Here is a 13,223-nt window from a genome sequence, read left to right on the forward strand (position 1 = left end):
AGAGGAGAGGAGAGGAGAGGAGAGGAGGAGAAGAGAAGAGAAGAGAAGAGAAGAGAAGAGAAGAGAAGAGAAGAGAAGAGAAGAGAAGAGAAGAAGAGAAGAGAGAAGAGAAGAGGAGAAGAGAAGAGAAGAGAAAGAGAAGAGAGAGAAAAGAGAGGAGAGAGAGCCTTAATGTAGTATGCACAGAGGCCAGAAGGGGAGCTGCCTCCCCCGGAGCTAGAATTACAGGAGGTTGTAAGCTGCCCAAGGTGGGCACTGAGAACTGAACTCCTATCTGCAAGGCAGGAAATGCCCTCAATGACTAAGCAGCCCCTCTGGCCCCTCTATCTTCCTCCCACTTTGAAAACAAAGGCTCCTAGTCTACCCTTGGATCACCGCCTTGCTCTCACACACTGCCTTGGATTGTCTTCAGGTTTGTTTAGACTGCGGATTGTCTCTGAATGTGCTGCTCCCTGGATGACTACCTGGAGCAGTAGTCCTCAACCTGTGGGTCACCACCCCTTTGGGGGTCCCACACAGATTTCCCGAATATCAGATATTTACATTACTACTCACATCCGTAGCAAATATACAGTTATAAAGTAGGAACAAAGTACTTTTAAGGTTGGGGTCACCACGACATGAGGGTCGCAGCATGAGGAAGGTTGGGAATCACCGTTCTAGAGCCTTCCTAGCTGTTGATCTCCCTCACTTCTGGACTTCAGTCTTCCTCTCTGAACAGAACAGCACTGGGTCTCCTGGGAGACCCTATGTGCACCTAGTAACTTATGTTTATGAACCAGCATCACGAGGGCTACGCAGCACTAGATGATCTCTATTCCCTAGGAACTCTGTAAAGGGGCCATTTTCACAAATGTGGAGACTGAGGCAGAGAGTTTAAGCAAAGTGCTGGCTACAGAACTAGACTTCTAGGACAAGCATGTCGAGGAGGTCAGGATCTTTTGTCACCCTCTACGGTCTAGGGCTCTGTGAAGTGCTCTCTCTACCTGCCATCATACCTATTTATGCAGAGCAATCTTTAGTTGATGTCAGTGTGAGGGATGTGGGGGAGGCTGTGGAGCACTGGAGACAAACATTCTCCGGGAACTTTGTCAGGCCCACCCTGGCTCCCTCCATGCCTAGGGAGAGGGGTGGAATTCTGGGTGCTGCTGTGAAGATAAGCCCCAACTCCCCAGGCCCAGGACTGTTCTCATCACTCTGCAGTCACAATCACCAAGGCCTGCTAGCTCTTCTGGGTCCCAAGTGTGAGAGGAATGTGATAGCCATTTTAAACACTCATTCTGTTTCCTCTCGCCAGGCTTCTGCTGCCTCTGACAGCAGCAGCCCCTCCCTCCCCAGGATAGTCTTTTGACTAAGGAGACTCTATATGTGAGTCAGTGAGGTAGCACATAGCCAAACACACACAGACACACAAAGACACACACACACACACACACACACACACACACACACACATGCACGTGTGTGTGCATGCACATAACCTGGAGTCGGAAGGCAAATTCCCAGGACAGTGGCCAGAGAATGAGAAAGGGAAGTACTGAACATCCTTCAGCCCTGTACCTCTAACATCTGGGAAACTGAAATCCCAAGAGATCAGAACAGTTGAAGACTTCCGGTGTTGGTTGCCACTGCAGCTGCCCTGACTCCTCTCTGTTACTGTTTGGTTTTGACTTTGAATTTTTGCCCCTCTGTATCATCGGGGATCACAGCATAGTGTGGTATCCCCTTCTAATTATATCTGTCTCTTTTATTCTTAACAGAGTCAACCGTCTAGCAGTTTCATGTGACTTCTTCCTCAAGCTCATCACCATCGACTCGGGAAGGACATCTTTTAAATACACTCCCATACTTAGAGACCATGGCCAAGGGTGGGAAAGGCCCCAAGGGCAAAAAGATCACCCTTAATGTGGCAAAGAACTGCATCAAAATCACGTTTGATGGGAGGAAACGCCTTGACCTGAGCAAGATGGGGATCACCACCTTCCCCAAGTGTATCTTGCGGCTCAGTGATATAGATGAGCTAGATCTCAGCCGGAATTTGATCAGAAAAATTCCCGACTCCATCGCCAAGTTCCAGAACCTGCGATGGCTCGACCTGCACAGTAACTATATTGACAAGCTCCCTGAATCCATTGGCCAGATGACCTCCCTGCTCTTCCTCAATGTGAGCAACAACAGGCTGACCACCAACGGGCTGCCTGTGGAGCTGAATCAACTCAAGAACATCCGCACCGTGAATCTGGGCCTTAACCACCTGGACAGCGTGCCCACCACACTGGGGGCCCTGAAGGAGCTCCATGAGGTGGGGCTGCATGACAATCTGCTGACTACCATCCCCGCCAGCATCGCCAAGCTCCCCAAGCTGAAGAAGCTCAACGTAAAGAGGAACCCCTTCCCCAATGCAGATGAATCAGAGATGTTCGTGGACTCCATCAAAAGGCTAGAAAACCTCTATCTGGTGGAAGAGAAGGACCTGTGTTCATCCTGTCTGCAGAGATGCCAACAGGCCAGGGACAAGTTGAACAAAATCAAGAGCATGGCCCCCTCTGCACCGAGAAAGGCCCTCTTTTCCAATTTGGTTTCACCCAACTCAACGGCCAAGGATTCCCAGGAAGAATGGAGGTGACCTGGGACCCTGAGGCAGGAGGGAGAAAGGAGGGAAGATGAGACAGTAGGCTGCACCCAAAGGAGAGGGCTCTTGTATTACTGTGGGAGCCTTTCCACCCAAGCCATAAAACACCATTCCCTACCTCTTGGACTATGGTTTGGTTGATTGAAGGGCTTTTGGTTTCTGGCCATTCTGTGTAGTTCACTTCTTTCCTGCACACACACACCCATGTTTGCAAGCACAGGGAACCAAGAAAAGGCCCGCATCAATCTGCCCATCTCATTTCTGTTCTGAACTCTCCTGGCAGCCAATTATGGCCAGGGAACTAAGACTATCAACATCCTCTTACTATCACTGGCATTTAGGGACATGTTGACAGCTCCCAAATGTAAAACTCATCCTACCAGAAAAGGTTGGATATAGGCCTTAGAGCCCAACCAACTGTCTGGGATCATGGGTTGGTAGGAGAGTAATGGCTGAGAGATGGAGAAGCATCACCATTAAATAGCACCAGGAAAGCCAGAAGCAGTTCTTTCTCCAAGTTTGCACAGTTGCTCTGTGAGCTTTCCTTGAAGGCCTTTGGTTGACTGTATATGTGCCCAATACCTTTTCAGACCCTTAGGAGAGAGAGGTGTGTTTGGGTCGTTGTGGTAGGTGCCAAGGAGAAAAGCTTGGCTGGCATTGTACAAGCTGGAAGAGAGGCCAAGGAAAGAGAGATGGGCAGAACATTCTGACTCGAGGAACTTAGGGGTCAGGGACTTTACCATTTCAGCTTCCATAAGACAGTCATTCTCAGGGGCTTTACGGCTGGGCATTCACTCTCACAGGCTGGGCTGGCAGCAATAAAATCCAAAGAGTCTAGAATTGGGCAGATGAAGGTTTCTGGCCACTCCTCTATCTCCTCAGGGCTCCTACCTCATCACGGTCTGTTTCCTTCATCTGAGGAAATGGAATGCTAGAGCCTGTGGGCTTCTGAGGCAGGTGGCCTGAAGCAGACACACGGCAGACTTGTTTCCTCTGAGAAGGAAGGCCTGGTGGGCAGCTGAAGGACTGCTATGGGCAGAGTCAGGAGTCGCATCAGTTCCTCAGGCAGAAATGGCAAGGGTGGACAGAATGTTCCCACACACTGTGCGCTCTCCTCAGACCCGTGGTGCCCCTTTTACTCACAGCTTCACAGGCATGGGAGTGAAGGGCAGAGGACATAGCTTGCACACCTTCCCCTGACTTGGCTGAGTGGGTGACGAGCTATGCAGCAGTGGCCAGTGCACACAGTTCTGGAGGCCTCAATGCTGGGGCTAGCTCATTTCTTCTTCACACCATAAATGACAGTAGGCAGCACCCTTCATCTTCCAGCTCCTAGGGACTCATTTTCCTTTCTTGATGCTTAGCTTGCAACACTCCAAATCACACTTTCAAAATCTCAGAATAATCTAGATTCAAAATTCCCATTATGGTTTCTCCCAGTTATTAAATATTTTTCATAACCAAAGCACAATCTAGTTCTGAATAATGTCGCTTACCACGTCCACCATTTTGTGACATAAGCCAGCTCTTCCTAGTTACTTTTCTGTATGTTTCCACGTGACAAAAATTAGAGTCTTCATGTCACTTCTATCCTGTTTTGAAACCCATGTTGTCACATAGTCTTTGGAGCCAACATTGTAAACATCTGCAAGACAGTTGTTCTCATGACATGCATAACGATATGTTCTTGTGGGCATTAAAGTTGTTTCCAATTTTGCACTAATGGAAATATTTCTGCGATGAGCATCTCGATTGTCACGTGGTTTAGATTATTTTCTGGCAGTTCTGCACCCTGAAAATAGTGTGTCCCAGGGTCTATTTTAAAATAGTTGTGACACATACCATCCAAGAGACTGGATTTAATCCACCAGTAACATATATCACTGAATCTGCTCATCACATCTTCCTCAATGTGGCCACTTCTCTTTATATCTTTCTCCTTCTTTAATATAGCTGATGACCTATTAGAAGCCCATCTAAAGATGAGGCTGCTGCCATATCTGTAACAGGGCCCTGGGTATGAGGATCTGCAGGAAATATCTATCGGGAGTGGAAATGATCACTCAAACAGCCCTGATCTCAGAAGAAAGATACCTCGGGGCTGCTGCTGGTACCCACAGCTACCTCTGCATGAATGGATTTCCTGGCTTTTGTTTCCTCTTCTCTTCTTTTTCCCCCCAGACAGGGTTTCACTATATAGCCCAGGCTAGTCAAGAATTCACTGTATAGACGAGGACAATAAGCAGAGGATGAGACAGTAAGAGAAGTATCAAGCATCCTTTAGCCCAGCCTTGCATCTCTAACATCTGAGAAACTGATGTCTGAAGGTGTGAGCTTTGGTGTGGGTTGCTGTTGGCTGATTCTCTGACTCCTCTCTGGTACCCTCTGTACCATCAGGGATCACAGCACAGGGTGGTGTCCTCTCCTAACTAGACTCGTCTTTTCTCCTCTTCTCACTGGGATAGTCTTACAGAAGTCAGCCTGTCTCCTCCTCCCAAGTGCTTGGTAAAGGCACCACCATCAAGCTCTTTCCTCTTCTCTACAGTTTCTAACACTGCTATGGAGAAAAAGACACTTAGAACCCTCTCCTCCAACTTTTAGGCAAATCTTTAAATAAATGAATTCATAAATTTACTAGCCAGGTCTTAAGGTTGGAAGCTCTGCTAACAGAGTTAGACCACACAGGAATGGCTCTGCCTTTTAGATGGGAAGCTTACGGGGCTTCCATTGGTGGCTTGATGGCCATGGGTGAAAGCAGACATGGGGATAATTCCTGCTGTTGCCAAAACTAGTGTTTACTTTCTTTCTCTCTTCTTCTCTTCCCCTTCCCCTCTTCTCTCCTTCCTTCCTTCCTTCCTTCTTTTCTTCCTTTCCTCCTTCCTTTCCCTTTAGCCAGCATCAACAACACCTTCTGTCTAGCTTGTGATAAAATAGAAGTACTGAGCATTCCTGCAATCCCAGGACTTGAGAGACTAAGGCAGGAGGATTGCTGAGCTAGTTCAGTCACTTCTGAACTCCCTGGAGAAGTATGGATGGTTGCTTCTTTCTTGCAGAACTGCACAGTACATGTGATCTAAAATGCACCCTGATAACACAGCTTCTCCCGAGAAGTGGCTGGCTGGATTATGTGGGCCACTTGTCTTGTCCCTTTTTTGAGGTCCTAGGTGAATTCAAACTCTAGTGCCCCAGTTAGTATATAAAATCTAGGATGTACCCATTTGGAACCCAGGCTTATGACAACAGACTCGTCTTCTCTGAGCCTGATGCTTCTGGACCCACACAGGAATGTGATCTAGAAAGAGCAGCAGCCAGTGTGTGGGTGCTGTGCAGATCAACTGCTCGACTGAAGCACTTTCTCTAGAGAATGTGTATTACGTTTTCTAGGCATCCATAGAAGTCAGCAAAGAGGAGACATTAAGGAAAACGTTGCAGCTACATCCTGTGCCAGGAAGGGTCTGGCACAGGCTGTGGGTTCCCCCCTCTGCTCTCTCTGCCGTCCTCTCCCTAACTCTTTCCCAATGAGCTGCCACATCTCAGCATGGTGGTCATCAAAAGTCTCCTCGCAGATTTGAAGCCCTCTGACTAGCTGGCATACATGATGGTTCTTTCTTTCCATCCTCAATGAAGCTGTTCCCCGCACTTTGATCTTTTCTGTGTCTTAGGAAGGGTTTAAGCATATTAACTGCATCAGAATTGAGAGCCAAGCAGGCAGACATCTTGGATTTTTCTGGCAGGCACTCCAGTTAGACACATTTTTAGCTAGGAAATGCTGGCTACCAGACAAAGACTGGCAAGATGGAGTACTTAGCAGTCATCTTCTGCATCTTACTTAATATTGATGTTTTTTTATCCTGCTATGAAATACCACTGCCATGTTTTTCCTTAGCTGCAGTAAGCCTAGAAAGATTTGATACAAAGCCATGGGTTTCTCTTTCCTCAAGCAGAACAGAAACTAGGCACAGTGACAGTAGCCCCTGTTCCCGAGAGCCAGGTATAGTTTGGGTGACCCTGGAGTGACCTCAGTATGACCTTTGTTTTGCCCTGGTAGCCTGGAGCAGTTGCCTTAGTCTCTTGTTATCTCCATTCCCCAGGTTACGCTCACCATCCACCTTCTAGAGTAGCTTATGGCAAAATACATGAAGACCAATCAGCTAACAGAAATAAACAACTCTGAAGAAGAAGAGTCCCAAATTAGAAGACAGAGTGGCACAGGGAACATTCTGGAAGATAGGCCCTCCGGTGCTGCCCAAGCCACTGAATGAATTACTTTATGATTTTTTTACTTTCTTTACCTTGTTTCTATGCTACCTGTTTGTGCAAATGTCCTTGAAAGATATTTCATGTGGTTTTCTAGATGTTGTAAAGAAAACATGTAAGAAGGTTATAGGTATACATTGATTGACAATTAAAGACTTAAGAGTCTACAGTAAGACTGAAAAAGTCTTTCGTTCTCCACATGTCACTCAAAATGGTACAATATCACCACCAGTAACTTGTGAAAATTACATGTATATAATTACAGACATCAAGGAGCCGAGACACATATAAAAACATACATCTAGAGAAATACATGCACACTAGGAACAAACTGAAGTGCAGTGGAATTTTAACCATTCCCTTAGTTATACACAAAAAGGTAGCAAAAGAAAAATCAGAAATAAAGAAAACACAGGCAAAAATGACAAGATCCCCGTGTTCTAACATCTTGATAATTACACTAAATGTAAATGGTCAGTTTCATTGGTAGTGGCTCTAGAAACAATCAAATGGCTTTTAATCCACAACTAGGTGAACAAAGTCTGGTGTTACATCTTCCATAGAAAGTACTAGTCAGCAATAAAGGAAACTGTTGGAAATTACAACTTGGACGGATCTCAGTGGTGGTGTTCTGGGCTTTAAAGGGCCAGTCTCCAAAAATTACACACTCTGTGGTTATATTTATAGAATATAAATGTGTCTCTAAATGATAAGATACAAGTGGTGACAGGGCAGGGCAGTAGTTGCCAACACTCAAGAATGGCAGGCCTTTCAGTAGTGAGCTTGATAGTGAAGTGGCAGTGTAAAAGCTGCCTTTGAATCGATGGAGTGATGACACATGAGGACTACGGTGGCACTCACATGAATCTGGGCACAAGGCAAAAGACACATCACAGAGATGTAAACAGGCATGGGTGGTTCTGGTTTTAAAGCTGTATAATTCAGTGGTAAAACCACCTGCTCCCATGGAAGATGGGGAGTGGGTGATGCATGTATAGAGACTCCACTGTTTTACAACTCTACCTCCTCCCTAACTGGACTAGAAATTGAGACAGGAAGAGGGTACGCTTTGGGGGGGGGGTAGAGCCCTGTAAGAGTCTGAGGACAACAACCTAAAAATGCTTGTGCCCAGTTGTGGAGAATCCCTAAGTGCTTCACAGGATACTTTTTTAAGAGCACGCTGTCCTGATCTGACCAATGTAATAATTTGATTGGTTCTCAGATCAGCATGTGGTGTAACTTGAGAAAAATAAAAATCGGTTTGTGGACATTTTGCTAAAATAACCAGATACAGTGCATGGTTTGAGGCAGACTTCCCATGTGACTGTTGGTCGGACCATGCTGGGAGCATGGATGCTGAAGTTTTCTTAAATCCTGGCTGGAACAAGGCTGCCTAGGGAGGCCCTTGCTTGGAAGACCGCCACAGCTTCTAGCAGATTTTCATGAGCCTGAAGAGCCAGCTACACATGATGATGAGCTGTGGTGTTGTGTTTGCTTTGTGTTTGGTTGGTTGGTTGGTTTGTTTTGTTTTTTCTTCAGGCACATGAAATAATGAGCCCTCTCTGTTGCTTCTATTCATTCATTTGGGTAGCTGATGACAACTAACAGTGGAAATGACCTGAGAGCTCTGAGGGTAGACAATGAGTCTCTCATGAGGGCAGCGTAAGATGTCTGAGAGTGATATCAAGTGCCCTGCACACTCAGGCTTAACTTCAACTATTGAACTGTGTCCATTATGGCCAGCAAACAGCTACCTCGTCACCAATAATCCACATCAATGCCCTGCACTGTGTCCTAACTCACCTTAACTTCCCCCTCTGTTAGTGAGAGAACTGAAGTTCCGCCCCTGCCATCAGGAACTCCCTCTGTTGAACCTGTCAGCGACTCCATGTTGCCAAGGTGAGTCCTCTCACCTTGGTTCCTATCCTGCTTGGCCTATGGAGAATATCTGACCATTCCTACCTTGAAGCACCTAATAGGCTTCTAGGAGCTTTCCCCATACCTTCATCCCGGGCTAGCTCTCTGTCAGCCTCTTCCGCCTCCGCCTCTAGCTGGGTCATCTCTATGTGTCTCCTTTCTGCAGGCCTCTGTGTGGTCTAGCACTCCATTTCTTCTCCAAGTGCATGCATGCAATCACCTCTGACTTTGTCCACTCTCTTGGTTTGAAATACTCCGAATTACATCTCATCAGCATCTCCCCCATTAACAAGTTCGCATTCCTGATGATCTCTACAGGATGTTATCCCTGGCCCTCCTGAAAGTGTGACAGATATCTCTAAATTCACGTGCCCCAAACAAAGCTCCAAATACGCAGCACCTACTGACGCTCATTCTGGCTGTCTTCACGTCATTTCCCAACTACTAAGACTTTTTCTAAGTCTTAGTTCCCTCTCACGAACACCCCACACTAGTCATCAAATCCCATCGCTGTATCTTTAGCACACACCCACAGTCTGACTAATCGTATCTCTTCTGCTAGCTTTTACTCACTACCAGTACCAGTCCCCCCAGGTCACTGCTCCCCCCGGGTCACTGCAGCAGGCTCCTAACCAGTCTCTCCTTTTGCCCCTGATATATCTGACCTAATTGCCAAGGTAATTCTTCTCAAAGATAAGTCAGGTCTGTCCTTCCTCTGTCGACCCTTATCCCCTACCTCCCAGGTATTCATAAAAATAGCACCATGACCAAGATTCCCCTAGGACTTTATAGACTCACCAGCAAGCCTTTTTATCTCTTCCTAGTGAGTGCCTAAAGGCCACACACAGCAGCCTTTGCCAGGCTGACCAAGCAAGCTCCCTGTAGGGATGCAGTTCCGCTCCCTGGTCCCAGTAAAGTTCCTTCCTGGTCCTCTCTAGGGTGATGTATCTGTCATTGACCAAGTCTTAACTCAAGTTTATGTTTTTCTTTTTAACCCTTTCCTCACCACTCCTTTTGTTTCTCAGACTAAATTGAGATGTGTATCCTCCTCACGAGAATAGAATAAATTCAACAAGAATAAGGGAGTGTGGCATTGTTTTGTTTGTCAATTTGTTGAGTTCCAGACACCACATATAACAAGCTACTGATACTTTGAATAAATAGGTCAGACCCATCCATCCTTAACACAAAGTTACTAAATACCATTCCTGGGACGACAACTGCCCTGCCCACACATACTCCTCGATAACCAGTCCCCATTTTCCTATTCTCATTTCCACCAGAAATAAAAATGTTTACTGATTCTAGATTGGCATTTCAAGGAACTGGACTCCTGTAGAGGAGATGCTAATTTGGGGGACAGAACATGTGCCAGGCCCAGCAAGATGACTCACATAATAGGCTTTTAAGTTCCTCTCCAACTCATACAATGGCCACTATACTTTGTATCCCTTATTCAAAATGCTGAAAACCAGAAATGTTCGAACTTTGGATAGTTTGGGAATTTTGATATTTGCATATACATAATGAAGTGTCTTAGGTCTGGGACCTAAGTCTCATCAAGAAATTCATGTTGGTCTGTTGACAGTCAGTGCAACTCCCATGTCAGCAGGCTCAATGGTCGCTTTGCTAGCATCCTCTACACAAATCTTGGAGAAGGTTTTAGACAATACTTTTAGTATGCCTGGCTGGACTGTGACCCATGTGAGATAACACACAGACATTTCTACTTGTGACATCCCAGTGGTGCTCATAGATTTAGCTTTTGGAAAGTTTCATATTTTATAAAAAAAAATAATAATAAGCTGAGCCTGTCTTGATCTAGTTTCTGAACATCCAGAAACTCTCATGGCTGTGCACACCCCTTCCACAGGACCTGGTTCAGGCTGTACTGGAGTTAGTCCCTCTGTGGCAAGGGATTCTTGTAGGTCAGGTTGGAAAGGAAGTTGCAAACAAACCGGTGCGCCCTTTGCATAAGCTCCAGAGCAGGCGATTGGAGACAAAGCATGTCTCTGAACCGACATTACCTTAGGTTGAAGGGGTCCTCTGTGGTGCCTTTTCCTTTCAAGCTGGGTTGAAAAGTGCTAAAGCTAAATAAAAAGAGAAACAGTTTCATCAGCAGAGTCACAGGCTTCCCACCAGCAGCAGAAACATCATCAGACCTGATAGTTCCACATCCCCTGTCCATGTCCCTTAGTCCATGCTGACCACTGGGCGTCAGGCACTTCTGACATACCCACCCCTTTAGCAGCCTCTTGCAACGCCCATTCTAGGTCCACTGATAGCAACAATACTATCAATACTATCAAAGGGTTTGGGGGTCTTTTGTGTGTGTGGGGGGCTAAGCACCTTACATTTCCATGACAATTTGACAACTATTCCTGTGTCACTGTGGGGTCAAAGGTTATCTTAGGTCTTCTAAAGCACACTCTGCATTAGACCTTCCATTAGGCCACCCCCACTGCCCAAGCTCTGGGATAACATTTGAATCTGACATGCTCTTCACAGGTCCCGTGGAAACGTTTGGTTCCCAGGGTGCTGCTATGGGAATGTGGCGGAACTGTGGGGAGATGAGACAGAATGAAGGTCTTTAGGTCATGGTTAGCCCGAGTCTTAAGGGACTGTGGGGTCCAAGCTGCCGCCTCTTGCTCCTGTTTGCTTCCCTGCCATGAGGCGACACCTTTGCCTCTTGCTGTTAGCATGGTGCATTGTTGGACAACAAGTCCAGAGTAATGAGGCCAAATGGTCAAGCAGTGGCACTTCTCACATGTGACCTCAAATAAACCATCCCCTTAGACACTGGTTATTTCAAACAAACCATTGGAATGGCAGAAAGGAAACCCCACATTGCAGAAGGGTCATGAGGCAGCTTAAACACGGCATGTCTGCTCAGCTGGTTCAGACAGCATGAGTTGCCCAGACTGTTTTAGAAGGCAGCTGAGCCAAAAGGAGGTGTTCCTGGAAGGCACAAACCTGTGCACTGTTGTCCTCCATTCACACACTGAGCCCTGAAGGTGGCAACTAGCCCTGGGGTCACTTACCAGCCAGGGCCACTAGGAAAACAAAACTGGAAGCTCCCCATGTCAGCGGGGTCAGAGGTCACTTGCTCTCCCTGGCCCCTGCCTCTGTGTGCTCCACTGGTGATCACGACCCTGACCCTCTCTAGTTCCTCTGTGGCACTGTCCACTTCTCCGTGACTTCAAGTAACAATAGAAATAAATAACTCTGCATGTCAAGAATCCAGATGCTGGCTGCCATTGCTTAGACCGACTCATCTACTTGGAGAAGAAAAAGGGGGTGGGGGGGGAACTGGAGCAGAGCAGCAGGCTTCTCAGAGAGAAGACGCTTCAGCCTGCACGTGGGAATCAGTGCTTCAGAGGTCTCTCCAGTGAAATATGAGATTGGGATGACTAAAATTGGAATGCAAAAGAAAGATTAAGCCAAAAAAAAAAAAAAAAGATTTGGAAAATTAGAATATACAGCCAAAATATTCTGGCAGGTTCGTTACATACCAGCTTCTTTAAAAGCCTGTGTCAGCACAGCTTCCTCCCTTCAGTCGCTGCCCCCACTCCCCCAAACAGGCTCCTCCGGTTTGGTTTGTACTTTGTTCCAAAAGTCAGAAAGCACTTTGTGCCTCACCTACATTCTGCTTGCTATGGGTTGGGGACACTTGCACAGAATAGAGCGGGGGCCCCTCGCTTCTCTGGTCACGGTGACCCCTCGCTTCTCTGGTCACGGTTCAGTGCCGTTGCTTTGAAAGGAGGTTTTTCCAGTCCTTACCTTTTGAAGGCCTTGCTCCGGTCGCCATTGTAGAAGACTAGGAGCTTGGAATACCCGTTTTGGAAGAAGATCTCCAGGGCAATATCCTATACAGAGAAACTCCTTTTATTATGAGTGCCAACTCCCGGACAGAGGCGCTCCTGGGTGTCAGAGCAAGCAGAAGTTGGGCACATGGGTTTCTGTGGTAGGAAGCCCTTATGGTTAGCACAAACCTCTCTCTAGGGGTGAAAACCTCAGTGATGGGTGAGTAGGGCTCTGATAATATGTGCAGATGAAGCAGGAAGGGAAGGCTTCGTTTGTAGGATGGGTGAAGAGCCGACAAGGAGAGCATGTTCAGTTGTATGGTCGAGTTGCATGACATTTCTGCATCATATGTTTGGTATCTTAAAGTAGGACTCACTTCACCAGAGACCCTCAGAAGCTATGGAGTAGGGATGACTCTCCAGCTGGGCACCATGCTCTGCGGATGTCAGATGATGGAGTGCTCCCCACACCCATGTCCTGGAGCCGTTCTGGTCTGACTACACTGCGATGCCTGAATCAACTTTACATGTTTTTTTTTTTAACTTTTCCCTTGGCCATTTCTCTCTCTCTCTCTCTCTCTCTCTCTCTCTCTCTCTCTCTCTCTCTCTCTCTC

At 46.8% G+C, this 13,223-nt stretch overlaps 2 protein-coding genes across 2 annotated transcripts in view; one reads left to right on the top strand and one right to left on the bottom strand.

The window, feature by feature from the left end:
• The window catches only part of Lrrc18 (leucine rich repeat containing 18), a 23,504-nt gene extending 15,596 nt beyond the window's left edge, over positions 1-7,908 (top strand). Inside the window, exons 3-4 of the mRNA XM_021203665.1 lie at positions 1,761-2,622; positions 6,724-7,908. Of these exons, the coding sequence (XP_021059324.1) occupies positions 1,859-2,622; positions 6,724-6,748 (789 nt within the window). The 5' untranslated portion in view covers positions 1,761-1,858 and the 3' untranslated portion in view covers positions 6,749-7,908. The remainder of the gene's footprint in view (positions 1-1,760; positions 2,623-6,723) is intronic.
• Wdfy4 (WDFY family member 4) overlaps positions 1-13,223 on the bottom strand; it is a 237,520-nt gene that overhangs the window by 47,671 nt on the left and 176,626 nt on the right. The window contains exons 46-47 of the mRNA XM_029541917.1: positions 12,587-12,672; positions 10,834-10,896 (exon numbers count right to left, since the gene is read on the bottom strand). Of these exons, the coding sequence (XP_029397777.1) occupies positions 10,834-10,896; positions 12,587-12,672 (149 nt within the window). The remainder of the gene's footprint in view (positions 1-10,833; positions 10,897-12,586; positions 12,673-13,223) is intronic.

Source organism: Mus pahari, chromosome 8 (assembly GCF_900095145.1).
Source record: "Mus pahari chromosome 8, PAHARI_EIJ_v1.1, whole genome shotgun sequence".
Lineage (NCBI taxonomy): Eukaryota > Metazoa > Chordata > Mammalia > Rodentia > Muridae > Mus > Mus pahari.